Source organism: Leptonotus elevatus, chromosome 3 (assembly GCF_054856555.1).
Source record: "Leptonotus elevatus isolate MCC_2025b chromosome 3, RoL_Lele_1.0, whole genome shotgun sequence".
NCBI lineage: Eukaryota > Metazoa > Chordata > Actinopteri > Syngnathiformes > Syngnathidae > Leptonotus > Leptonotus elevatus.
Window position 1 is genome coordinate 12,215,851 of NC_141241.1, and position 27,354 is coordinate 12,243,204.

General features: G+C 41.5%; 1 protein-coding gene and 1 long non-coding RNA gene across 12 annotated transcripts in view; one reads left to right on the plus strand and one right to left on the minus strand.

Moving 5' to 3' along the window:
• The window catches only part of kif26ba (kinesin family member 26Ba), a 74,130-nt gene that overhangs the window by 43,169 nt on the left and 3,607 nt on the right, over positions 1–27,354 (minus strand). For 6 of the 11 annotated variants that reach the window (XM_086071110.1, XM_086071111.1, XM_086071104.1 and 3 more), the window contains exons 1-2: positions 24,471–25,037; positions 331–981 (exon numbers count right to left, since the gene is read on the minus strand). In XM_086071110.1, coding sequence (XP_085927236.1) covers positions 331–981; positions 24,471–24,926 — 1,107 coding nt within the window. In that variant the 5' untranslated portion in view covers positions 24,927–25,037. Of the gene's footprint in view, positions 1–330; positions 982–24,470; positions 25,038–27,354 lie in introns of those variants that run through there. The other 5 variants (XM_086071108.1, XM_086071107.1, XM_086071114.1 and 2 more) reach the window with 2 other exon arrangements.
• On the plus strand, positions 208–26,799 carry LOC147176966 (uncharacterized). The gene is made up of 3 exons (XR_015094352.1): positions 208–333; positions 474–876; positions 24,575–26,799. It is a non-coding gene; the product is annotated as an uncharacterized LOC147176966 (long non-coding RNA).

A 27,354-nucleotide genomic window follows, 5' to 3' on the forward strand; every position in this document is an offset into this window, starting at 1 on the left:
TAGACTCATTGCCAACCACTTGAACAAATAAATGTCTCTTGTGGAAGAAAAAAAAATAACAGCTTGTTACGAAAGCTAGAAACTTAAGTAGGGAACAATTTCTTCCCCATCCAATTATCGCATTAGCAGCAAGGATCCAAAAATAGATGCAATGTAATGCAAGTATCAGTTCGACCGATCAACAAATATCAGTGGCTATAGGTCAACTCTAACACAAGCATTTGAACAAGACCTCCTCTGAAAAAGAAGGCCTTGCCCTTTCTCAACTTGAGTAAATCAAGGCCACTGACCATTATTTGAAGAATTTGGGTAATTCTCCAGATAGCCTACCTGGTACGGATAGAGCGTAACTCCTCCATTAGTTCTGTTCATGTGCTGATGACCTGCTGTGTTGTTACTGCTGTTTGTACTGCTATTCCCTGGACTGTTTACTGCACTCACAGTTTGCTGTTGGGCCACCGCCGTTTTTCCAGAACCGGGCGACCCGTTCCGTCTTTCCGTCCCACCTCCGAGCCCCAGTGAGCTGGGTTTGGAGCCCAGTCTGTGCGCTTGTTGGCTCAAGGGTGCGCAGGAAGCCGTTTGTCCAGCAGAAGGACTCCCGTGACCAGGGGCGGACAGTGCATGGCTGGGGCTCGGTGTCGGGGTCTGGCTGGGACTCGGGGAAGGTGACGGCGATGAGGGGCGAGTGAGGTGTGAAACGGCAGCCGCGGATGACGGGGAAGAGGAGGGGAGAAACGAAGAGGGCCATTCCCTCGATCCGGAGGCTCCCTGGGATGCGTAGCGGCCAAAGAAGGGAGGAGGGGACGAGGAAGGAGACAAATCCCACTGGTCGAGGGTGAGCACCAGGCGCACGGCTTCCTGTTTGAGCTGCGTGAGGTGAGTGGCGCACACGTCACAGCGACTGTCGCGCTCGTTCCATGCCCGCCGGGAACTGTTGGGGACTTGCAGCTTATCATGGAGGAGGAGGGGGAAGGACGGGTCCTAGGGGAGGAAGAGAGAAACACAAGAGTTTAGGCTCATTTCTATTTACTTAGGGCGGCTTGGCTCAGTGGTAGAGTGGTCGTCTCGCATTTGGTGACCACGTTGAAGTGTCCTTGAGCAAGACACGGAACCATCATTTGCTCCCAGTGGACCTGGCACCACTCTGTGTGGCAGCAGCCGACCACTGGTGTGTGAATGGGTGAATGTGAGGTTTTGTGCTTTGGGCGCTGTAGCTAAAAAAAAAAGCGCAATGTAAATAGCTACCAATTTCATACTTCATCCATTTCAATACACTGAAGCTTCATAGCCATTGCTGATGTAATGGTTCATTTGCCTGACTTACATACAATCAGTGTGGGTTCAGTTCCCACTCAGTGACGGTGTGAATGGTTGTCTTGAAGCTGCCACCCTGAACAGAATAGCCGCTATGTAAAATGGATGCATAATGATTATTCTTTTCCATCTGTAAAATGTCTGAATATAAAACTGTTCTATACAAGACGTTAATTGCCTAACCATAACAATCTAAAAAAAAAAAGGGCTTTTGTGGTTAGGGAAAAAAAATGACAGCCAAATGCAAAAATGGACACAAACATAACATAATTAGTTTTTCGATTTCCCTTTTATCAAGTCATACTGATTTGTAAAGCGCTAATTAACAGTTGTTTGCTAAAATGATATAATTCAAGATTACAGCAAACAAAAAACAGCTTCTGTTTTCAATATTTTTCTTCTGAATAAATATAAAGGCTAACTTCTGCAATGTTTTTAGCCGTTCCTTTTCCAGCTTTACTTGGCCGATAAAGATGATTCAGTTTCAGATTGCTAACAAACTGCATATGTTTGTAGTTTGTCAACATTCCAACAATATTTGTAAAACACCACTGAGGTGACAGGGACACCTTTTTGTTTCCTCTCCATTACATCAGGTCTCTTCAAATTAATTTAATGTAGGCATTTATTGTACAATGATATAAGTATGGTACTGTATTTGAATGACAGTTATAAATGTTATTTTAAAAATATGTGAGTTCAGTTTGATTTTGTAGTAACACGGATGAGAAAGGATTCTCCATTGTCATGGAAAGTGACTTTGCATGGATATGCAGTTGAGCTTAGACATATTCGTCCAGTTTAAGGTAATGAGATGATAATGTTTTCACACAATTTCGTGCTAAATTCTCTCAAGTACACACTGTGCACAGCATCTTATTGAAAGGAACTGAAAGCATTCACAGTGTCATAATGTTTTTCATTAAGCTTTCAGGAAAGTATCATGTAAAGCAGTCTCTAGCTTGACTTGAAAATCCTCTTATAAATACATTTTTTTCATCATAATGTGGACCTTTTCCACAAGGCTCCATAAACTACTGGTTTTATTTAAAAAAATTAATTAATAGCATATTAAGTACTGAGTGTCTGTAATGTAGGCATCAAACAAGTGTCAAAAATAGTGTCAGCATGGCTGACCAACTTCCAGCTTTCTAAAAAGACGACGTACAAAAAAAAACCCTGTAGCTTAATTTGGTCTACATGTTTTGTTAAACGAAACATTTAAAATGCTAAGGCCCAAAAAAAAAGACATCACTTGTTACAACACACTAGAGACATCCTGTTCAGACGGAACATGTCAGTACTTCATCATCAGCGAGGAAGACTCGGCAGGAAGAAAATGAATCAACGTGATGAACTCTCCGTTGAAGTCCGATCAATAAGTGACATATTGAGATTCACTTCTCGTCAATGGGCATATAATCTACACGGATCCCCTCGCATTCCCACTTGCACGCATCCGTCAAAGAGACAGCTGATGAAGTGGTAAACCAGGCAGAAAGCAGAATTGACAGTGGGTGACTTGGGCCTGCGTAATGGAGCCAGTAGACCTCAGACAAGCAGTGCAAATGGTGGAAAACCATCTTCAAACGATTTGGTGATGAATTAGCATTTAGACAGATAATATTGACCGGAGGTGATGAAAACCCTCCTCAAAAGCCCCTCAAACAGTTTGGCCATCCATGCCTAATCACTGAAGTGTGTTTAACAATGCAGATTTTGATTTGAATGAAACTTGGTGTACACAAAACAAAAACTACAATTTTAGGTCTATTGGAGCAGCTGTTTGGGAGCTATGGCCTGACAAATTTGGCAAAATGGCTGCCTTTTTTTGGACCCTTATATCTCAGGAACTACTGGGTCAATCTTCACAAAACAGGTATTGTTGCAAAAAGAGGATTCCAAAATTGGCGCATATTTTAGTAACTTGACCTTTTTGGATCACGTGACCTTCACGCAATTTTTCAGGAAATGTAGTCTCTCACATGTTCTCTAAAACATATAAAAGTTTAAGAAAGGTATGTTTTTGTTTAGCGGCTATAATGAGTCAAAGTATCCATATCTGAGGGTATGGATATTTTGAATCCTTCTAGTTGCTAAACAAAAACATCCTAAAAATTCTGAATGGCACCAAAAGGCCCAAATGTTGAACAAGAAACCAGTATGCCAAAGGGCTACACTCTAAGACGCAAACTGCAACAACCATCAGTCTGTTTTCTAGTTGCCAGGCGATCACAGGGCACCTCTAGACAAACATTCGCACTAGCATTTGCATATTCCGGCCAATTTAAAGGGACATGTTTTTGAAATGTAAGAGGAAGCGAGAGAAAACCTCGCACATGCACGTGGAGCACATGTAGACTCCACACAGGAGGGTCTGCTGCCGGCGGCTATTCTTAATTTTCAATTTCAAATTCCAATTTCAAGCCCTTACATGGTTTCCGTACTGGAACTGTTTATGTGGTGGATCTGAATCTTGGTGGTCTTCTAGTGTGGCAAACCATCAATGCGATGCACTGTGCGACACACACACACACACAAGCGGGCATCTATTAATAAAAGACCTCATATAGTTTCTAGCTCAATCAATACACCTTCTGTGGGTGCGCACAAGGCCGCATTTCATCTGATGGTAAAATGTAGCCTCTCAACCAGAGAGCTGCTTGTGTCAACAAACCACAGGTACACACACACACACACACACACACAAGATGTATATTGGGATAAAAAGTACCCTGTTAGTCGGACAAACTGACAAGAACATACGTTTTTAAACATTGACATACAAGAAGGCAAGCGTCCAAACGCATAATCCTGATTGGCATAACACACCACACACTCACTCATCCGGCATCTTGAGCTGACTGGTTGCACAGCCTGTTTGCAGAGATGCCCGTGATGTTCATAGATGCATGTCTTGACTTTTCACTGTAGGCTCAAAAATCTGTCTGTGGATGTGTTAGATATGACAAACAAAACCAAAGCAGGCCAGCCCACTTAGGATTTGTCAGTATTCTAGAAGTCCATGTTTTGATACCACTTATCCTGTCCTGGGTCACTGCAAAGGCTGGCGTCTATCCCAGCTATGGCGAAAGGCAGACCAGTCAATCGCTGAGAGGTTGTGAATGGGGCATTGAGTCAGAACTGCCCTCCACTAAAGTCTGCTACTGTATGTGAACCACTATTATACCAACAACCTATTATAGCCACATTTTTCAACGGTCTTACTCTTCAACCATTCAAAGGTTGTTGCCCTCTGTTAAGAGCAAGAACTCATTTGGCTTGGTCCAGTCGTTATCCATCACGGTCACTTACTCACTTACTCCATATCCAGTGGTGTCAAATCCAAGTCCAGAAAGTAAAAACCCTGCCACAGTTTGTTTGGCTTTAGCTACAGGTGAATCTACTCATCTGGCAGGTTCCAGCTCGTTTACCGTTTAAGTAGAATCAGCTGTGGCTAAAGCCAAACAGTGGCAGGGTTTTTACTTTCTGGACCTGGATTTGACACCTGTGCCAGTGGTCAAACCACAAATATCCTACTTACACTTTATTAGGGACACATGCGTAATCTAAAGTTTCAGGCTTTTCTGTAGGTTATTCCATTAGTACCAGTTGTCCGTCTATTTCTCTTCGAATTGGTGATCACTGATCATTTCGTTTCACCCCACAATCATGGAGTCAGGTTTAGCATTTAGCATAGCTTTTACGCTAAAACAAAAATATTACTCTTAATGGAAACTACACCACAGGATAATGGCTCGGGACAATCTTTCAGAGACAACTGAGCCTTTCCTGACTTTAATCGCGGGTTGCTACTTTCCAAACCTAAAACACTTGCCTTATTTAATAATACAAATGGCAATTAGTCTATAATTCTTTTGTGATTTAACTACTGTAAATACTATGCCAATAAAGACCAACTGGTACCCTAGTCTTTCCCGTTTGGAAGGAATTTACAGTTTGTCATTTGCCAAATCAGTGGGAAAAGGAACATTTAATCTCCTTTGACTTCTTTCCCTGCTAATAGCAGCCAGCCTCTCTCTCTCTCTCTCTCCCTTTCTCCCTCTCTTTCTCTCTCTCTCCCTATCTTTGTGAAGAAGCAATAAAGTGGACATGGTGTTCAGTGCTTGAGATGAGAGCCTTATTGTACCAAATTAGAGCGATTGGGGCAGCAGGCAAGCTCGCTCATTAAAAAAAGGAACTTGAGAGCTGTGGGTTAGGGTGGTGATGGTCTTGGGGGGGATCGTTCTGGGAGTGAGAAGCATTTTAGTATGCGCTGTTGACAAACATTTCATTTCAACATTTCACTGAATTCTCTCTCCTGTGGGCTTCTATATTTCCCTTTTCCACTCTAATTCTGTTTAGTCATTTATCTTTACAAACAGTAACTTATAGGTTTTCCTGCTTCGCTGCTCCAATAACATAATTAGGCCAGTATTATGTTGTTATGTTGGCAGAAAAGCTCCAGCTCAATTTGAAGAAAAGCTATTTGATGGGAGGAGATGGGCAATTTTATTTTTTAAGTCAATGCCAAATTGGGTTTAAAACATGATTATCAGCGTTATTAGACATATTAGCACAGCGGTGGCGAGATAAGAACCTCGTCTCGTCAATGAGCGTGCTGCCTTTTGCCTCCCTTCCCTCGTCTGTCTTCTCGCCACGCCGGTCCTCTTGAGTTCATCAGTATTCCGAGAGCGACTCCATCAGTCTCGGCACCTGATAGTCGATGTGTGCGCCTCATTCATTTCCTCCGACAAGGGCAGACAAACGCGGCGCGTGCAGGACGTGAAGGAGTGACAGAAAAATGTTGTGAGGTCGAAACAGCGGACGGAACATTGACCTCGGCGACTCGTGGTTCGGTGACAATCAGTCTATGTGGCACTGAGTGCGTGTGTTTGTGCGTGTGCCCATGCAGGCTTGGCAAGGAATACTGAGATTTGATGGAAGATGTCGAGACGGTCGTGTTACACCCGCTATATTTTTTTCTTCACGTGTGCACGCTGGAGGTACACTCAGTAGGTGGAGTACATGGAATGCCAATCAAAACCCAACCCACACTACACACACACATATGGCCTTTAGCTGAGCGTAATGGATCGCAATTTATGATATTTCTCCAGAGATACATGGGATGTAATATGTTTACTACACATGGGATCTCACGAGACCTCAGTTGAGTGAAGTACAATATACGCAGAATGTTACATGAAGTAAGCAGAATCACAATCATCCTTTCTGTGGTGATCGTGAAAAAGAAAAGTGGATCAACTTACCCCACTCTCCCCTACTTTAACCACAACTGATTATGGTATAAAATGTGACGTTTTGTAATGCTAGTGTGTAGGGGTGTGAATTGCCTCGTACCTGGCAAATTAATTTGTATCACGATTCATAAATCACGATTTGATTCGATGCCGATTAATCCCTTCTTCTTCTTTTTTTCTCGATTAATCCCGATACGAATCTATAAATGGATTCTTGTGATTTTTAAAAAAATTTTTACTCGAATTTAGAAAATACTAATCAGTAAACTTGTACATGTACACTGTAAGATTTGTATGAAAATGTATTTATCTGAAAATTCAGGCATTTAACTGAGCCACTGCATTTAACAAACGCGTTGCAGTCTGTTTCATGTTTGAACAGCACTGAAATTAAATATTAAGGCTTAATGTTCCATTAATATAACATTCTTCCATGCTTAATGTGTGAATCTAATCCAATGTAAGACGTTTCGTTGAATATTCCTATAAAAAAAATTATGTTTAAAAATCAATTTGGGCGCATATCGAATCGATTCGAGAATTGCGTGCTATAATATTGCGATATATTGCCAAATAGATTTTTTTCTAACACTCCTAGTGTGAATGCAGCCCTCAACCATGATGTCTATTCTGTCCCTTCTTCACTTAGGAAAGAAAGGAGAATATAACAAAAATTCTAATTCATGAACCAGACAGCATGAGCATGTGTGTGTATGTGTGTGTGTGTGTGTATACACAACATAATCAGTTCCAGTCGAGTGAACGAGGAAGGCAAACCTCTCAGTTTCCCCTCCAATACTCATTTAGCTCCCTTCATCTACTCGCTTTCATGCGCTGGATGATATGCACACATGAAGCCATATTCCCCAGCAGGTCTGGGATCAGTGAAGTCATGCAGAAGAGACGCAGACGGTCTCCTGCACCTACACTCACACAGCACACACGCATGTAAATGCATGCAAGGCAGAGAGCAGGAGTGTGAAGCCATGATAAAGGGATGAGCAGGGAGTAGAAACGGAAACAGCGGAAAAAGAGAGTGTGAAAACGCTATAAATTTCAAGTAGGATCGCCAGCGATCATATAATATGATATCATGATGGAGAGTGACAGTGTGTTTATGTGTAAAGGATTGAGTGCATAGTCCAGTGCAGAATTAAGGTCCATGACAGGTTACAGTATAAACGACTGCAGACACACACACACCCACAATAATCTTCAAGACGCTGTTTGTCTGCCTCATTTTGTATGCTTTTTTTTGGGGCAATTGTCATTAATTATGCGTTTTACCCCCCAACTCTTATCTAATCCTTCTCAGCCAATCAGCATGAATGATGACCAAAAATACTATATATATTATATTATTATTATTATTATATTTATTTATTTATATAGTGCATTTCAAGGGACAAGGATGGTTAAAAGCATTTTGATGAGGTAATTAAAAAACTGGCACAATATGGTGAAATGTAAAAAAATTTGAGCATGTTAAAAATTCCTTTGAAACAAGAAAAACTGTTTGCGACCATTAAAGCTGTTTGTGAATGTGTGCCGAAAGTCCCAGCAACCTTTTGCAATCTTGAACGAACTTTGGTTAAAAAAACAAAACAAAACAAAACAAAACAAAACAAAAAAACATTTGGTACGCGCAGTGCTCAGTGAGATATGGGCTCAATAAAGTCAAGCACAATCGAAAATGGATAGATTCATGTGAGAAAAGCACACAGAACCATACCAAATCAACTTGGCAAACAGATTGGGCCAATTCTAAGAATAACAATATTGCCACAAGCTGCTGTGATCAGCATCCAAGCAGATTTGGAGCGCTTTGATACTACTTCCTTAGGAAGTTGTATCAAAGTGTGTGTGTGTAGTGTGTGTTATGTAAATGTGGTCTTCATTAATTAGAAAATATCTCATGCAGAATTGCACCAAATGTTCTTTTTTTAATAGGGCTACAACAATTGAATATTTTGGTATACTGTACTGAAAATTCTATCGAATAATCAAGTATTTGTATAAAATAAAATAAAAACATATTTTTGCTTGGTTAAAGAGCAATTATAAAGACACCAGCAAAAATAAGACATTCCACTTAAAGGATCGTTGTGCAGTTTGTCACTTTTTTACTCGCAACTGCCACCTCTGGCCCAAAGCGTAACTGCAGCATCTATGTCAGGCTCGTTCATGGTGCGCCAGCGAGTACGTGCATGATCTTAAAGCGACAGCCACAGTTGACAAAGGAAGACATGACTTCAAGTGAGGTAAGAAAAACTCTGCCCCTCTCCTCTTCAAAGAAACTGTGGAGTGTGCAGAGTCCGCACACTCGACTATAAAGGGAAGATAAAAGCTGATATGTGCAGTCAGAGTAAAACGTCAGGGCTCTTCGTACTCATCTGGGCATTGGTGGAGCATGCATGATGTAGAAAAAGCTTAACTTTTTAAATGGCACAATGCACCTTTAATAATGAATAACCTCTCAGTTTTCATTTATTAAATAATATAAGATAATCAAAATTATTTGCCTAAATTTAAACTGTGCATACCAGCAAACAGGTATTTTCTTCTCTAGAACATTAGTGAGATTTTGGGAGAGGAAGTAGTGATATTGCCGGCTAAAAGAGCACATTTGAGTCAGCCTGGTTTGTTTAAAAAACATGATCAGTAGGAACTCCAACTGTGTCAGGCTATCACAACAAAGTGTGCACTCATTTTGTCTATTAAACTGCTTTTGAAAAGTAGTCCAATGTCTCTTAAAGCCTAGCGGCTAGCTGATAGCCACTAGCCGCTAACGCTTGGAACAGGCACCACATTCTACAATGTCTGGGTTATTTATTATAGAATTGTTTTTTTCAGCATCCTTAATTAGCGCTTAAACATTTCAGGATGACGCTATATTGAGTTAGCGGCGGCAATTTTAATTTATACTTGGCCCTAACCAACTTCTGTCGGGAAGACGAGTCAATTTAGCCGCTATGCCACCACGGGCTCCCACGAACAACAAAATAAATGCATACCAAGGCACTGATGTCTGTAGATTTACTGTAGCCTACTTGTGAATATTTTACTTTGAGCTGTTTTGTACCATTGACTAATAGAATGCAACTACACTCAGTATGAACAAAAGAAGAAATCAATAGTAAAATATAATAATAATGGTAGTAGTATACTGTACATTAAATCAGTATCAGAAAATGAGCCATTGTAAAACATTGAATATGAACAAAACATATATAGACGAATGACTACGTCAAGGTCAAGTTTTTAACTGGAAACACTTTTAGCTCAGTGTGTGCTAATTTGCAAACCTTTGAAATTTGGTTTTCTTTACTGTAGGTAAAAAAATGCAACTGAATTGAGTGGGGGGAGCAGGTGAGATGGTTTGACACCGTGATTGTAAAGGAAAGGATGGTATTTGAGTCAAGTGTAAATTGAAACGACCGCCTGTCAGTCCAGTCCTTTAAACAAATGTGAAAAGGGAACTACAGTATAGCACACATGCCTTTCACTAAACACATCTACACGCTTGTGATGTTGACGCGCTGTAACAAAGAAAAGATGCCGCGAATTGCGTTACCATGGTGATGCGGAAATTAATTAGCATGCCGAGCTAAGTAGCTGCGGGGGAATGTAAATAAACTGCTGCATTGTCGTTCACTTGGGACTTTTGGTGTGTTTGCGTCTTCACGTTTGAATGTTTGCGTGCCACAAAGCGTTCCCCAAACGGTTACTTGGGAATGAGTAATTTTGGTCATCTTAACATGTCTTCAAACACAACCTTAACTAAAGAGCTGTGTGAAGCTAATTACAGTTTGCTCATTGACTGTGACCGAACCTCCAGAAGGCAACGTGACAGCCATCCGACATACTGCGCCCGCGTCTGATGTGGATCCAGACTCGGTTGCTGTTAACGACCTTCTATAAATCACCGTAAGTGTTTTCTTCAAGCCATTAACGTCGTTCAAAAACACTCGCACACAATCCGCATCATCACCGGCTGTTGAATTATGAGGGCTGTCTGATTTTGATGCATCCTCGTAGATGGTCGCAGCCTTGAATTGTGTCTTTGAACGTTTATTTACAAGAAGCGGGGTTCCTTGAATTGTGTCTTTGAACGTCTATTCACAAGAAGCGGGGTCCATGCGGACGTCTACCGATCTTTTGAAGCCCTTTGGACAATGATGCTGATGACAAGCTTAGCCTCGGCAGAGGCTACTTTCATGCAGCGCTTCGCAGCCATAATGAGTCGGTTGGGTCAACGATACTACGGATTAACCCGGATGAAGCGCTCGCCACAAAAACAAGGTTTTGTACAGTGAGCGCATTCGCATGCGGGTGTAAAAATAGGATGGCTTGACCAGTGAATGTTTGTAGTGGGATAATAAACTGCCTAAGTGGGTACAAAATACTGAAAACAGACGCGCCTCATGTAGCCATCACGTCAACTCTTTATGTCTGTGCCCAACTTCAAATGAACGGAACTTGGTCCCTCTGTCCGTCTTTGTTTCTCTGACGGTTTTGACCACCAAGGGCTCTCATTTTGTGAGTGTCGTAGTATCCAGTAACTTTGTGCCTACACAGGTTAGACTTGGTACTCTGGACCTGTGAGTGCTTAAGAGTGAATTCTTATTCTGGTTTGGGTTTGAAAAGACGTGCTAGCAAACATCCCTACATATTTCCCTTGAGCGGACCATTATTGCACCAACTTGGTGGGATCTTGCTCTCTCTCCATCCTTCTCTCTCTCTCTCTCTCTCTCTCTCTCTCTCTCTCTGTCTCTCTGTCTTTGTCTCTGTCTCTGTCTCTGTCTCTGTCTCTCTCTCTCTCTCTCTTTCTCTTCCCTTGAGCGGACCATTATTGCACCAACTTGGTGGAATCTCTCTCTCTCTCTCCTTCTCTCTTTCTTGCTCTCTCTCTCTCTCACCTTCTCTCTCTCGCTCTTTCTCTCTCTCTCTCTCTCTTTCTCTTCCCTTGAGCGGACCATTATTGCACCAACTTGGTGGAATCTCTCTCTCTCTCTCTCTCCTTCTCTCTCTCTCTCTCTCTCTCTCCTCTCTCTCTCTTTCTCTCTCTCTCTCTTTCTCTTCCCTTGAGCGGACCATTATTGCACCAACTTGGTGGAATCTCTCTCTCTCTCTCCTTCTCTCTCTCTCGCACTCTCTCGCTCCTTCTTTCTCTCTCTCTCTCTTGCTCTCTCTCTCTCTCTCTCTCTTCCCTTGAGTGGACCATTATTGCACCAACTTGGTGGGATCTCTCTCTCTATCTCCTTCTCTCTCTCTCTCTCTTCCCTTGAGCGGACCATTATTGCACCAACTTGGTGGAATATCTCTCTCTCTCTCTCTCTCTCTCTCTCTCTCTCTCTCTCTCTCTCTCTCTCTCTCTCTCTCTCTCTCTCTCTCTCTCTCTCTCTCTCTCTCTCTCTCTGACAGTGATGTATTGTTTGTCAGCTCAGGTAATCCATCTTGCCTATTCCTAAACACTGTACATGGTCGCCCTCCCATCCCCTACCACTCTTTCTCCCATCCATATGTTCCTCCTTCCAGTATCCTTCCATCCCAAGGTTAGTGAGGGATGCTCATGAGGTCGATCTGCCTGACAACTCCAGCTTACATGGGGTATAATAAGTAAGCCTCCATATTCTGGCTAAAAGGCAAGTGAGGCTTTCTTGTGATTTGAGAAGCATCTTAAAAGCTTCCATTCAGTCAGTTCATGCATCTGTCCACTTGAAATGAATCGAACTTTTAAAAAAAAAAAATAAATAAAAAAAAGTCGCCCTAAGGCAGGATGGAGAGCCAATATTTAAAGATAAGTGCATGGAAAACACTAAATAAACATACCCCCTCTGAGTGTGCACTTGGACCATCTTAACAACCTCTTTAACTAATCTGCCTTCCAAACGGTGCGAGCCAGCGCCAACTGAGCGTGCCTTCGGGGCGTTACATTCACACAGTAGCACCCATTCATTCACGGGACCTCCTGAGAGCAACCACAGTGTGCCACTGTTAGCGCTGCTTCTCCGAGGGGATCAGTAGACACTCGCGGAGACGCTGACATTAGCACAGAGAAATCATAGGAATTATAATCAATTGATTGATCGTTAGGAATTCTATTGATTGGGTGGAATTGATGGTTGATTAACCACATCTTGAACCAATTGTGACAAAAGTGCACAACAGTAAAACCAGCAGAGGAATCAGTCTCAATGAACAATACAGTATGATGTAAGCTACTGAGGACAATTTTTTTAGCAATTGAAAGTACTAATTAAATCCATCCAACCACCTAAAAATAACTTTCTACATAACATAAATCAAGGTCTATCGGGTGCAACAGATAGCAACATAATTCCATATGGCTGGGCAGATTCGACCCGCGGGCCTTGAGTATCGAGTGCATTAGAACAGCTGCTTGTCTCCTGCAGTGCAGGAAGATCCTGCGCGGCACTTTTGATTGGCTGTCCATTTGAACGTCGAGTGAGTAGGAAGAGGGCATGAGAGGGATACATAGGGCTGCGTAACTCCATCTTTGACACACAGTCAATAGCAGATAACAGTAAACAACAACAACAATTTCAGAGCCTTTAAATCGAGCCGCGCGGGCTCTATCTGCTCGAGGTAATTGGAAAGTTGAACTGCTCGAGGCTATTCAGTGTCTGACTGAGGCGCATGTGAGGAACAAACAGCCAATTTAATTCTCTGTCTTTAACCCGCGCACACACAGACGCACGCATGCACGCACAGACACACTCCGTCGAGCTAAGCTTGATCTTTTTCCATACTTTCTCTCATTTGTCCTCTTTACTTCCTTGTTCCCGATAAGAAGTGAGGATGAACGTGAGGATAAGTTCTGCTGCTTTGCACAGATGTAAGATAAACATACAAAGAGAGTGCATGATGCTAAATCGCTGTAGCCACAAAATTAGGTACAGCTGCATAATTTCAAAACGTGTAAATTAGGGGTGTTGGAAAAAAACGATTCTGCAATATTAGAGCGCGCAATTCTCGAATCGATTCGATATGCGGCCATATCGATTTTTAAACATCAATTTTTTATGGGAATATTCAACAAAACGTCTTAGGGTTAGGATTTACACATTAAGCATGGAAGAATGTTATATTAATGTAACATTCGGCCTTAATATTTTATTTCAGTGCTGTTCAAACATGAAACAGACTGCAACCTGTTTGTTAAATGCAGTGGCTCAGTTATAAGCCTGAATTTTCAGATAAATAAATAAATGTTCATACAAATCTTACAGTGTACATGTACAAGTTTACTGATTAGTATTTTCTAAATTTGAGTTAAAAAAAAAATGGCAACAATCAATTAATAGATTCGTATCGGGATTAATCGGTATTGAATCGAATCGTGACCTATGAATCGTGATACGAATCGAATCGCCAGGTACGAGGCAATTCACACCCCTAGTGTAAATAAATACATAAATCTTAAGTTAGGCTTGAAATATTTATGTAAGTGTATTCTATTTACACTAGTTAAGCAAAATAGCAAAAGAAAGACAATTTTGAAAAATGACTGCACTTTGTGCTAGCCTTGCACTGGGCACAAAAATAGGGCCACAATCTTTTGTTTCAGCAAAATATTGCTTATGAAAAACACATACTTGTTCTGGAATTTGCTCAAAAAGTCAACTATATGTCCATGAATTTCAAGCTCACATACACACATATTGTGTATCCCGTCTCCCTCACACATCGCCATAACACCTCGTGGGATGAGTTGAGGATGAATGCATCTGTGTGTATGTGAGCTTGTGCGGCAGCCGCCTGACTGGTGTTTGAAGTGCAGTTAACGGATCTTCAAATAAACCGATCAGCGGGTGAGACTTCACAGCGTCAGAGGGTAAGAGCTGGCACATGATGCTAGAGGAACATTGGGCTAGCCACAGCTTCTCGTCTTGGCTCTGTTGCTGGAATCTCCAGACTTAAAAGCGCAAGAATAAGCACAATGCCAAAAAGGTCCGATTTGATGGTTGGCGAGGAAGATGATAAGCGTTATGCGCAGATGTATCAGGGGCATCTCAATTCATGTATCACACTTCCAGGAAGTGTGAAAATATGGCCAGGGGACTGATGCTTGACTACTGTATGATGGAGAGGCAGTTGCCATGGTAGCCCATGGACTTCAAGGCATCAGGTGCTTTAACCGCCTTAACTACCACTCTGCAGTGTAAAGCAGTGTGTTCTTGTCACACGCACACATACTGTTAATGAAATCACTGGCGTACATTTTCATCCAATCTCAGCTTTCCGTGGCGTTTGTCTGTGAGCAGAATTATTATAAATGTGAAAAGGTCTGATAGGAATCTTCATTGAATAATTGGCTTTCTGCTGTTCATGCACTTAAAAAGCATGTTGCTCCATTAGTTCCTTCAACGGAGAGGAAATTGACAGACAGAAAAATCCGAATGAAGCTGGAATTGAGGCCACTAAAGCACCAGGTCTCATTGCCACTCAGTACTTCTTTACCTCTGCTTTACAAGGCCAGTCAGGCAAGAATCGTTTTCTCTATTTGCCTGGGTCAAAAAAAGCAAAGAGCACACACACCACACCATTTATCCTTTCAAGCTTAAAACTAGGGGTCGATTGTTGTGGTTTGGCAAAGCATTGTGTCAAGCGAAGGGCCTGTTTCCTCCTTCAGAATTTTTCTTTGTTCTTTCAGAACTTAAAATAACAAAGTTCGAATCACAGATGATCTTGACTGGGGATCCTCAGTGTACGATGGTCCCAATGGTCATGGTTACAAACGCCAAGGTACTAGTTTGCAAAACTTCCAATGTGCAAGTCAACCACAGGAGAAAAGGTAAGTGAATGATTGTCTGTCTCTGTACGTATCTTGTGATTGGCTGGTGACGAGTCCAGGGTGTAGTCTGCCTTACACCCTAACTTAGCTGGGATGGATTTAAGCTCTCTGTGATGCTGAACAGGATCAGCAGTATAGAACATTGAGGGATGAAACCTAGAAGTAAATTTCATACAAATCTTTACTGTATTCATGACCTAACTATACATATAGACATATTGTATAACTTCTGCGTCATAGAAATGAAACTCAGTTGTAAACTGAAGACCCCCTGTTATTTGTAGCTTCTTTCTTCCGAGGCAGCTTTCTAAATGGTGTAATTAGACCAATTAGCTGTCTGCTTTGGGTCAATGCTTGAACAACAATAATGGCATCATTTTAAGAATTTATTAGGGAATCATATGAATAATTAATATTACAAGTGGGCTATTTTCCAGCAAGATGAATATCAGTGCGGCTGTGCGTGGATTATGCGCGCAATTAATATTTCACCACAGTCCTATCTGAGCGTCACTTCACAATGGTTGAAGGTTGGGCACTTTTAACGTAATATTTAGCTGCGCTGCTGTGCAACTTAGCATATGAACATTTACGCCTTGAACCACGCAACTCGCCCAATTTCTTTTTTTCTTTTTTTTTGGAGAGCTCAGTATTGTTCATTCGGTAATTTTACCGATTTGACATGTGTCATCATCATTGCTTTTTTTTTGTATGTGTGTGTGTGTGTGTGTGTGTGTGTGTGCGTGCGTGCGTGCGTGCGTGCGTGCGTGTGTGTGTGTGTGTGGGTGTGTGTGTGTGTGGGGGTGTGTGTGTGTGTGTGTGTGTGTGTGTGTGTGTGTGTGTGTGTGTGTGTGTGTGTGTGTGTGTACTCATTAGTTCACCTAAAACCTATTAAAAATCCCATACCGTTCACCTAAACCGAATACTTCCGAATCCAGCTATAGTCGTGAGGTTGTCAGGAGACCCGAGGAAGGATCAAAGAAAGGAAAGTGAAATCCAGCACCGACCAGACATTACCTACAACTCGCCCAATTTCAGCTGTGATAGGCTTCAGGCGGGCAAACGATATAGGAAATACATGAATGGATTTACTGTACATCTTGAATATTGCACACATCTAACAAGTTGGACCCTTATCTCTGCTAGTATACATTTTCAAAGCTGCACAAACAAGAAAGACAGCACATGGAATGAAATATTTTTGTTCGTTTGAGGTTTTAAGCTGCTGGTTCCACCTCATCATGAAGGAGCTCCGCAAAATGAGATTTGTGCTGTCGATAAGTTGAGTTGAGGGGAAACGCTTGTTGTTATCTGAAGACTCAGTTGTGCGCCAGACCTTATCTTGTTCTTTTGAAACTGTCTGGGAAAAGATGAGCTTCGTTCTTAAGTCGATTAGTCTTTTTTTTTTTTAGATATTATAGTTGTTGCTTTGTCGGTGACACAGCAGCATTAAAAGCCATGACACATGACACTCCCAGCATTATCTCAGATCGTGATGTTTTTTTTCCGTACTACAATCTGAAGGCAGTATTTGCTCTTTTTTTTTTTTTTTTTTCATCACTCTTAAACATTTTCTGTATTTTCAAGTTGAGGTCCTGGGCATCACAATGAGAACATGCAATGTTATTTGTCCATCCATCCATTTTCTAAACTGCTTATCCTGTTCGGGGTGATGGTTGATGCCAGTTTTGGGCAAGAAGCTGAATAAAATATACTGGTTGCCAGTCAATTGCAGGACTAAGACACATTTAAATAATAATTCCAACTCATATCCACATATACAGTGCGAACTGTTTAGACTACAGTCGTAATTAACATAGCATACATTTTTCTTGTATAGTGGGGGGGGGGGAGTCAAAATCCCCAGAGAGAACATACAAGATTCATACCCAGAATTTGAAGTAGACGTGCTAAACACTAGTCCACTGTGGAGCTCTATATGATAAAATACAATGCAATATAATACTGTATATACAACACAAATTATATTTATACAATTCTATAATATTTAAAATCGTATATTTTTCCCATTACACTTTCAAGCACTAAAACAGTTCTTAATTGTTTGTTAGATAAACTTTGCATTTACAAATAAAAGGCTTTCAAACAAAAAAAAAGCTAAAATACAGTAAATATTAAGAAATATAAAGACAAAGGGCCTTGTATTTTCGTGCCCAACGCAATTCTAGCACAACGAGCAGACTTGATTGTGCACATGGTTTCCTTTCTTTTGTTATTTTGCTAAACTAGCACAGATAGAAGAGGGCATTTGCGCCACTGTGGGACTGCACACAGGCGACAAAAATGACAACATGCACCGTTTTTACGCCAAGCGCACGGATGCCTGTCCACGAAAATAAACCTCTGTTTTTAGTGTGTGTATTTTGATGGCTACATTCTTAAGTAACTCCAGTCCTATATAAATACCTCTAAACTAATATTTACTGTTACTAACCAACAGAGCCTTTACTTTATTGTTTCTTTACAGGACTTATTTCCTCACCTCACCAACGTTAATCTTTTTTATCAAAATTACCAAAAATGCTGCCAGAGATGATTAAAAAAAAAAAGAAGAATACTCGAACATAAATTCCCCCAAAATGAGGTTCCATGGCAAACAATGGTCAAAAATGCATACAGTAGCTAACACACAAATGAGACCTGCTTCAATTCTCTTCAATTAAGCATCCCTTTCTTCTCACACTTCCATCCACTCACCGCCTTGCTCTATATGGTAATGCCTTTCGCACCTGAAAGGCATCGAGAGGGCATGCTCACACTCAATTTCTCTATCATTGTCACACACACGCATGAAGGTGATATACAGTATTTCCTCCCTGTTTCTCGCCGACACTATGAGGAGGCCATTAATGTTGATGGAGATATGTATGCGGCTCACATCTGTCACATGTCGCTGCCGTGGCAACACCAGCTGCCGTGGTTACGCTAGGCCTCCCTCTGTAGTCTTTGGGGATTTGCCTATTACGGGGAAGATAGCTACCTGCATGCATGGAGAAGCACATTCTTATAGGACTGAGAACTGGACAATAATACTGTAGCCCTGGTGTACTTTGAGGAGCGTAGATAAATAATGATAAATATATTGGTTGTTTATAGTAGGGATTGTTTGAGCTGATTGGACTGCAAGTGGTTTGACCTCGCTCGTGTTTGGGAGCTGACGAGTGATCTACAAGTGCAGTTACAAAAGTCAAACCTCTGCCTGACTTCATCTCAAGGTCAGATCGTCCCCTGATTGGATCGTTATTAAAAGGATTTGTGCGGGTTAGCGGTTAATGCTTTCAAGGACAATTCAACCTCTATCGAATGCTGTGTTTTACCACAGAAGAGCGATTGCAAAGAGGATTCACCAGTATTTTGTGGGAGAAGTCATGATATTTATCTTATTTTCTCAAATGTATATACCACTTATCCTGATTAGGGTCGTGGTGGGTGTGCTGCAGCTGCTGGCTGCTGGCTGCCAGTCAGTCACAGAACACATATAGACTATGGATGGGTAAGTACCGATACAACATAATGCGTCAGGCTTTATTCCAAGGTATCACTACAGTGGCTGATACCAGGATCGGGTGCCCTCTTGTGGCCGTTTTACCATCAGGAAATAGAAATTAGAAATTGCCATTAATTTCACGATTTTTTTTTTTTTGTATATTGGGATATATAGGTCTTTCTTTTTAAATTATCTGTCTTTTTTGGTGAAAATGTTATATATCAAATAGCTTTTATCTCTACTTGGTATCGGTGACTACTCAAGAGTTGAGTAAAGTACTCCCCTGGAAAAAAAAAAAGTTGTATTGAACAACCCTATTACAGAGGACCATTCACATTTGCATTCACACCCATACACTGTATCATGTTTTTTTTTTTTTTTTGTAAGAAGCCAGAGTACCTCGAGATAACTTGCATTTGCAAAGTTAACTTGCAAACTCAAACCTCGAACATGAGAACTGCAAAGACCCTTATGCACTAGATGTCACAATAAGCATCTAATTTTAAATTATAATTCTGATTTACTAACAAAAAAGTAGAGGAGGAAAATGTCTACGTTAGGAGTTATGGCCATCAATACTTGTATCTATGGACCAAGTATTAAAACTCCGCACATCTGTTAAGAGCCTTCATTCTCCTGCCCCATCCTTGGATACACACCAGTAGTTCTGCTAAAATCAACACTATAAGAGCAAGTATGTGTAGTATATTTCCATAAAAATTCAAAGTCACGACTATGTCATCTGTGAAGTTGACTGCACCCTCAGTAAATCTTCAGGTGGTATTGAATATATTCCTAAACATGGCCTATTATGGCTTTGTTTGTGTCTCAGAAGTGTAAATAGTTGACTTCATAAACACATCTTATTTTGACTTCTAGAAGATTTGGAACAGATACTGTCCTTTTAAAACACACAAATAGTGACACACTTTCCTGAGCCGCATACACACAGATGAGTTTTTATGACTGGGGTGTGTGTGAGTATGCAGACAGACACACAGCAGTACGACCACATGGACACAAGCCCTAAGTGAGCACAGCTGTGCTGCCAGATGTGCGTCAGAGTCCTGCGGTCAAAAGTGTCTTTGCTTTTTGATGCATCTAAAAACTGAAAACACACTGTTCAATTTAATCCCTCCCCCCATCGCATTTCATTGTGCAAAACAGTTTTATGGCTCCTAATTCTAAAACAGTTCATTCTGGGGCACCAGTGGATCATGTTTGGTTTAAAAAATGTATACATTTCCCACGGGAAATAATAGAAGAATAATAATATTTGTTCTGGCATGAAAATAAGATGCACCATGACACAAGTTCTAATTCTGAGGTTTTGTGCGACTTTAGGATGGTGCTGACTCCTAAATGTCATTATTTATTCATCTAAAAATGTATTTGATGTAACACTTTTCTGTGATTTGGCACTTACCGGTATATAGATGAAATTAACTTGAACTCCTTAATTGAAGAAAACACAATTAATGAGGCACTTAAGGAAGGCAATATTGTAGCGCTACACAAATGAATTAACTCATTTAATGGAGAACGAATGAGTTTCACAATAACTCTTATTATTACTTTTTTTAATTGCATGTTGCCAAATTATGATACAATATGCTTAAGGGAATGCAGTGGATGTGCAAAATCTACACACCCCTTTTCAAATTTTAGGTGTTTGTGATATTTTTAAAAAAAAATGAGACCAAGATAAATCATTTGAGAACTTTCTCTACCAGTAATGTGAGCTATAACCTGCATGATCCACTCAATTGGAAAATAAGATGTTATCTTTTGGAGGGGGGAAGTAAAAAGTGGGACATGACTATATCGACGCCTTCGGAAAATAATCGCCAAAATATTTTTTTCAGATTTTTCTGGAAACACCAAAAAAATTTAACAATTTGCATCATGAAGAGATGATTTAGACGAAAAAAATTATAATTTTTGCAAAAAAATTACTTAGGCACTTATTTTAAGAGGGTGTCAATATGTAGAATAACCCGCTCATATTTATTTAAACTCAATGTTATATGGGAGTCATTACTCACCTGACAGCATTTAAAGTGCCTCTAATTGAACCCAAATAAAGTTCAAATGTTCTAGTAGGCTTTTCCTGACTTTTTTTTTTTTTTGCTTTCTAGCAGAAGCCTGAAAGTTTGTTTTGTGCTTTCACTGACTGCTGTTTTGATCTGTGCATACTTTCTTACACCATGAACATTTTTTAAATGATTGACCTTTGTCTCACTTTTTTACACCACAAAAACCTGGCATTTGACCAGGGGTGTGCAGACGTATATATTGTGTGCTTGCTACCCAACTAGCACAAATGAGCAGACACACACATATACAGTAGACAAATCAAGTGCACAATATTCAACAGTAAGGCTGTTGAAGGTCATCATTAGCATACTATTAGCAGCCTTGTGAGTGTGTCTGTGCAAGCATGATTCCTCCATGTATTCAGATCACTGAATTAAAGACAGGCCGACAACGGAGTGTGAGGCGACCGTTGTAACAGTGTGGGGTCACTTCAATTCAAGAAAAAACTGTTTGGAACTACAGACACAGAAACATGTGTGCTCATTCTGTCATCTATTGGGCTACAATGAGAATATCTTTTGTGATTGTTGAGATTGTTCTTATTAACCTACAGTCTTTTCTCTCATATGGACGACAGACAATGAATTGACAATGTTAGATTTAGACTGTGAACTGACATTGAAATTGAATCTGTGCACAAAAATGAATGACACTTAATCGAATGTATCTCCCAGTGGGATCAAATAATAATCACTGCCAAAGAGGTATTAATTCAACAATATGTTTATAAGCCGGTATTAAGCATTTGTATTAAATCTCATTAAATTGTTTAGAATAGATGTGCTTTATGGAGTCCCGGTGAGTGCAAAGTTCCTCATGTGGAGCAAGTAAAACTTGTTTAATTTATTTCCTCACCCAATTACAACACTACACACAGAGAGGAAAAACGCAGTAGCCAGACCCAGACCCCAAAAAAACATTCTAATTAGTAGGCCTCGTCTTCCCATCAACAGTCTGCATAGGTATTTTCCAGTTTCCTACTGTCACTATCTTAACAAGCTTCCACACTGTTCATTACTGACTGCTACTTCTTCTTTGACTCCCCATTTCTATATTTTATTGCTCCCACAATGATGCATAAAACATGCTTATAGGTTGCCAATTAACTCCGAGCCTGATGTGTGACCCTGCTGGTTTCCTCACAGAAATCCAGTCAGCTGCGGCAGAAGACCTAAAGGCATAAATGATGCCATTGGAAGCCCAGTAAATCAGTAATTATAATTGCAATTATTCTGTGTACACTACATGAGCACTCTGTGTAATAAATTGATTTTATACAAGTTGGCACGCAGCGATACATAACTAATTTGGATAACTGGTGGTAGCTGTCCGGAATTAGGAGCTTGGCTGCGTGAGAATACTTTCCGCTGCTGTTACAGAAAACAGCCATGTGGTCTTGTAAACTTCGGTCAACAGCAGAGACTAGAGATGGGCATAATTAATCAATTAATTGATTGGTAAGACTTAGATTGCTGATTGAGTGGAATTGATTGTTGATTGTCTGATGACATCAGCTGGGAAGCTGAGCAACATTCCTGACACTATGACATAGCAACTCTGGCATCCAAACATTCGAGAGATTTTCCCATGATTATATATGAAGTTATTCACAAAAGAGCAATTAACTGTACATTCATTTTCCCCTTGGCCAATCAGGAAATCTGATAGTAGCGCCTAAACTTGGACACCAAATGCATGTTTGCATATTTGTGGATCATTAAATCCAGAATCCATTCGAATGGGCTACTAATTGTACCATTGCCGAAAAACACGTCATCGTCCCCAAAAAATGAAAAATCCAATTTAATCGTAATGGTACACTCTAAAAACAGTTGGGTTAAAAATAACCCAACTTTGGGTCAAAAATGGACCGATCCTCTACTTGGGTCTATTTGACCCAACTTTGAGTCAAGAAATTGATTTTTAGTGTAAAACAACTCATAAATATTGGTCTCATCTTTTACTTTGGTAAAAAAAAGAAAAGAAGGTAATTTCGTATAAAACAACCCAGAAAGTTGGATCAAATTGACCAATAAAATGGATCGGTCCGTTTTTGATCCATAATTGGGTTACTTTTGACCACTTAAATAGCGATTTTTCTACCTCATCTGTTGTCCACAGCACTTTACCAAGTCTCATATTCACCTTTTTCGAAACGTACCAAAGCATATACAATGATGCAGCTGACGCGCTAAAACAGCAGCATAAAAAACCTATGGAAAGGTTTTCATTTCAGGTTAAAATAACTTATTTTAACTGCCAGGATTGCAGGATTCATTGACCAAAGGCAGAAACCAGGGTGTTGTTTTTTTTTTTTTTTACTTTTGATAAAGTTTAAAATCTATATTTAGCCCCTAACTTGCACAAAGCTAACCTAAGGTTAGGTTAACTCCGGTCCAGCGTCCAAATTTGCAACCTTTCTTTATGCTAGGATATCGTCAGAAGAAGTAACGAAAAAAGGCATTGATACACTGCCAAGGTGGGCTTTATTGGCTGATTGGCCGGCTAAACATTGCCGTACACACGCAAACACTTCCAGATGTTGGGTCTCCCAAGAGCGCGTCGAGGCCTCTTTACATGATGCTGTGCACTCCCCACATATTTATTATGTCACAAGCGCAATTATGGGCATAAACCCAAATGAACAACTGTTGAAATTTGTCATAAAAGATGTGGCTAATTTAATGAAAAGTAGTTATACAATAGTTCTGAGGTTGATAGTTTGAATCTGAGCCCCAGCCTTCTGATGTGAAGTTTGAATTTCTTCCCCGTTCTTAGTGTTACTAAAATGTTTTATTGCACTCTTTAAAACTGTCCCTAGAAAATGACTGTGTGAAAAAGGATTTACATGCATGGTGATCAATGTGTGCAGTGTATGATTTAACCCCATATTATTAATCAATTCCCAGCCTTTGTGGTGTGCATATTGACAGTAGGTTTGAAATGCATTGCATGGATTAACCATAAGACAATTAAAATATATACTTTGCCATCTGCGAAAGAAAATAGCAAAAGGCAGCAAATCCATAAGTATTAGTATTTGCTCTTTATGTTCTGCTTCTTTAAGTAATCCATTGTGTTAAATCCCACAGGACCAGAACGCACCATACAATAAAGGGAGCTAATCGATTTACCCTATAGGTGATGTAATCAATGAGGTAAAATGGAGCACAACAATCCAACTCATCTTGTCTGTGTGTGTGATGGATGAACACCTCCCCTTAACAATAATCCGAGAGCAAACAGCTGTTTGGTCTCCCCTCCTTGCGCAGATGGCCAGTGAGTGTTGGACAAATCAGCGCATCCTTTTGATTTATGAGAACAATAACCCAGATTACAGAGCTACACCTAAGGCTAGGTAATGATGCGAGCACGGGTAAGCAAATTAATAAAAGCCGCTGTCCAAATGTCACAGTTAATGATGGCGCAAATCGTTTTTTGGGAGCGGAGCAACACATACTGTACGTACCTTGCTGGAATAAGGTCCAGGGATGAGAAGTTTTAACGCTTGTCTTTTCAGCTCTGTCAGCCTTGTGTTGCAGTTCTCGCACCAAATCCCTCTTTCACTCCCAGGAGAACTTCCGCTGCCCGAGGCCGGGGAGCCCGTCCCAAACCCAGGAGAGCCGCCTAGAGAACCCGGAGATCCGGTGCAAATCCCCGGGGAGATGGTCCCTGGCGATCCAGAGAGGGACCCCGGTGAGGAGATCCCCGAGCCAGGAGAAGGGGTGCCCGTTGAACTGGGCATGGAGCCGGCGCCCTCGGGCGCGGGACGAGAGCTGGACCGGCTGGTTTCCTCGTAAGGCTTTCGGTACCACGTGTCCGGGAAATAGGAGGCTGATTTGGTGGGGGAAGTGTCGGGTATCTGTGGGACAGTTAACACAGGAGAGAATTGGGCTTGTAGGCTTATAAAAGAGGCATTTATCATCTTAGACTCACTTCATGCATGGAGATAATTTAGATTAAAAATCTAACATTTTATGGGATGTTAATATTTCATGACATCATTATTACTGTCATTTGACGGAAGAAGCCTTGACTGGCTAATTACTTTTAAATTGTCATGTTTCGGTTTTGTAGGGGTTGGGGTTTGTTTTGGGTGTGTTTCTTGTGTTTGTGTGTGATTGGTGTTTGTCACACTGAGTTCTTCCTCTGTCTCGTTATGTCTGATCTCATCCACCTGTGTGTCTCTTCCCTTCCCAGTGTATGTGACCAATCAGTGCCCTCTGCCTATTGTGTTCCCCAGGTGTGTCTCATTAGTGTTAGTGTATTTAGTTGTTGTGTTTGTCCAGTCTGTGTGGGAGCATGGTTGATGTTAAAGTCCTGTGTGGGAATATGTGTCTCTTGTCGCGCTAAGCTAAGCTAAGCTAAGCTAAGCTAAGCTAAGCTAAGCTAAACTAAGCTAAGCTAAGCTAAGCTAAGCTAAGCTAAGCTAAGCTAAGCTAAGCTAAGCCGACGTCTCAGTTAAGTCGTCCACGTCTCAGTTAGGTCGTCCACGTCTCAGTTAGGTCGTCCACGTCTCAGTTAAGTCGTCCTCGCCCACCAGTCTTCTTCGTCCTCGCCCACGAGTCTTCTTCGTCCTCGCCCACGAATCTTCTTCGTCCTCGCCCACGAGCCTTCTTCGTCCTCGCCCACGAGCCTTCTTCGTCCTCGCCCACGAGCCTTCTTCGTCCTCGCCCACGAGCCTTCTTCGTCCTTCTTTGTCCTCGCCATGCCAAGTCATGACGACCAGTCTACTGACCTGTCTACTTGTTTTTATAAAGTTCCTCACATAACTCTATTCGTGTTTCCCCGCATTTGCGTCCACCCTCTGGCAACCATTCCCACAAACGTTAACATTAATTGGGAAGAGGGGAGGTTGTGCACTCATGCAATTGTTTGCACCTTGATTTACTAATACAAAATGTCACATAATATCGAATTTCATTAGATTTAATATACAGTGGAACCTCTGGGGTTAAACACAATCTAGCTGGTTTACTGGTCAAACTCCATTTAAATGTCGAACTGCCACCATCGTGATTTTTTTTTAACTCTGTGATTCCCGACCAAGGTGCCATGATGGCAGAGATCAATCGACGTGCTGCAGAAAATTGTCCAATTTAATTTGTCCAAAAGTGAGAATTTGTTAAAAATATATCTTGAAAGAGAATGACATCCTCTTCCATTAGATGGCAGACGAAACCATTTCAACCTGTGTGGATACCTGTTGCCATTCACAAAATGTAATAAGTTATGGCTTCCTGTGAGTAAATCTATCTTGCATTCAATTAAACATACCCAGATTTCACACTGAAAAGAGACAAACCATGTTCGTAGTTTGCTGTGATATTTTCCCTCATGAATAATGTAACAACACTCAATCAGTGGGAAACGCTGTTAACTAATTGTATGTGCAGTGTTTAAAAATGTTTGTTATTCTTAACTTTTGTCCAAGTGTAAAAATAAAAATATCACTGTGTGATAGCGGTTAACACGTCTGCCTCACAGTCGAGAGGTTCTTGGTTTGAATATCAAGTTAGGCCTTCTTGTGTGGGGGGTTTCGAGATATCTCCCTCATTCCCAAAATGTGCATGATAAGTTAAATGAAGACTCTAAATGTTGCATAGGTGTTAATTTGACAAAGAGACACAAAAAGCAAAAAAAAACAAAAATCTAAACACACCAAGTTTGATCAAATATTGTACGACTTCAGATGCTTGATTTCAAACGTTCCGCTGTACACCACCCAGCTTCAGCATTATGACCTCATTCACAATTTAACAAGATCCAATACAAGTAGAAATTCTAGAAACAGCTCACAGTATATAATGTACAGCACCACTTCAAAAACAGCCACAGCAAAAGTGAGCAATATTATTTGTATAAAGGCAAATTTATTAATATAGCTCTTGGCTGGCGGACTCAGTAACAGGGGTTAATTTTCACAAAGAACGCTGGGGTGACGACCGGGGCCTTCCCCCGCTGGGCCTGGGGTTCGGGGGTGTCGGCCGCCCTCCGGTGCCCCCATCTCCCCCTTCTGCCCCCGGTGTTCCGTCCTTCCACACGGCGGGGGGTGGGGTGGGCGCGGCTGCCCTCTCCGCTCCGCTGTCCGGCCCCTCTTCGGCGCCGGTGCCTGGGTGCGGGTGGTCCCCGGGGGCTGGGGGTCGGGGGTTGGGGGGCTGCCGGTTGGTCGGGGTGGGGTCGGGGGGGGGCGGCTTTGTTGGGGGGGGGGGGGGGCGGTGGTGGGGGTTGCGGGGTGGGGGGGTGCTGGGGGTGGGGGGTGTCTGGGGGATTGGGGGCATGGGGGCGGCTGGGGCTGGGTTGGGGTGGGTGGCGGGGGGTGGATGGGGGGCGGGGGGTGGTGGGGGGGCGGG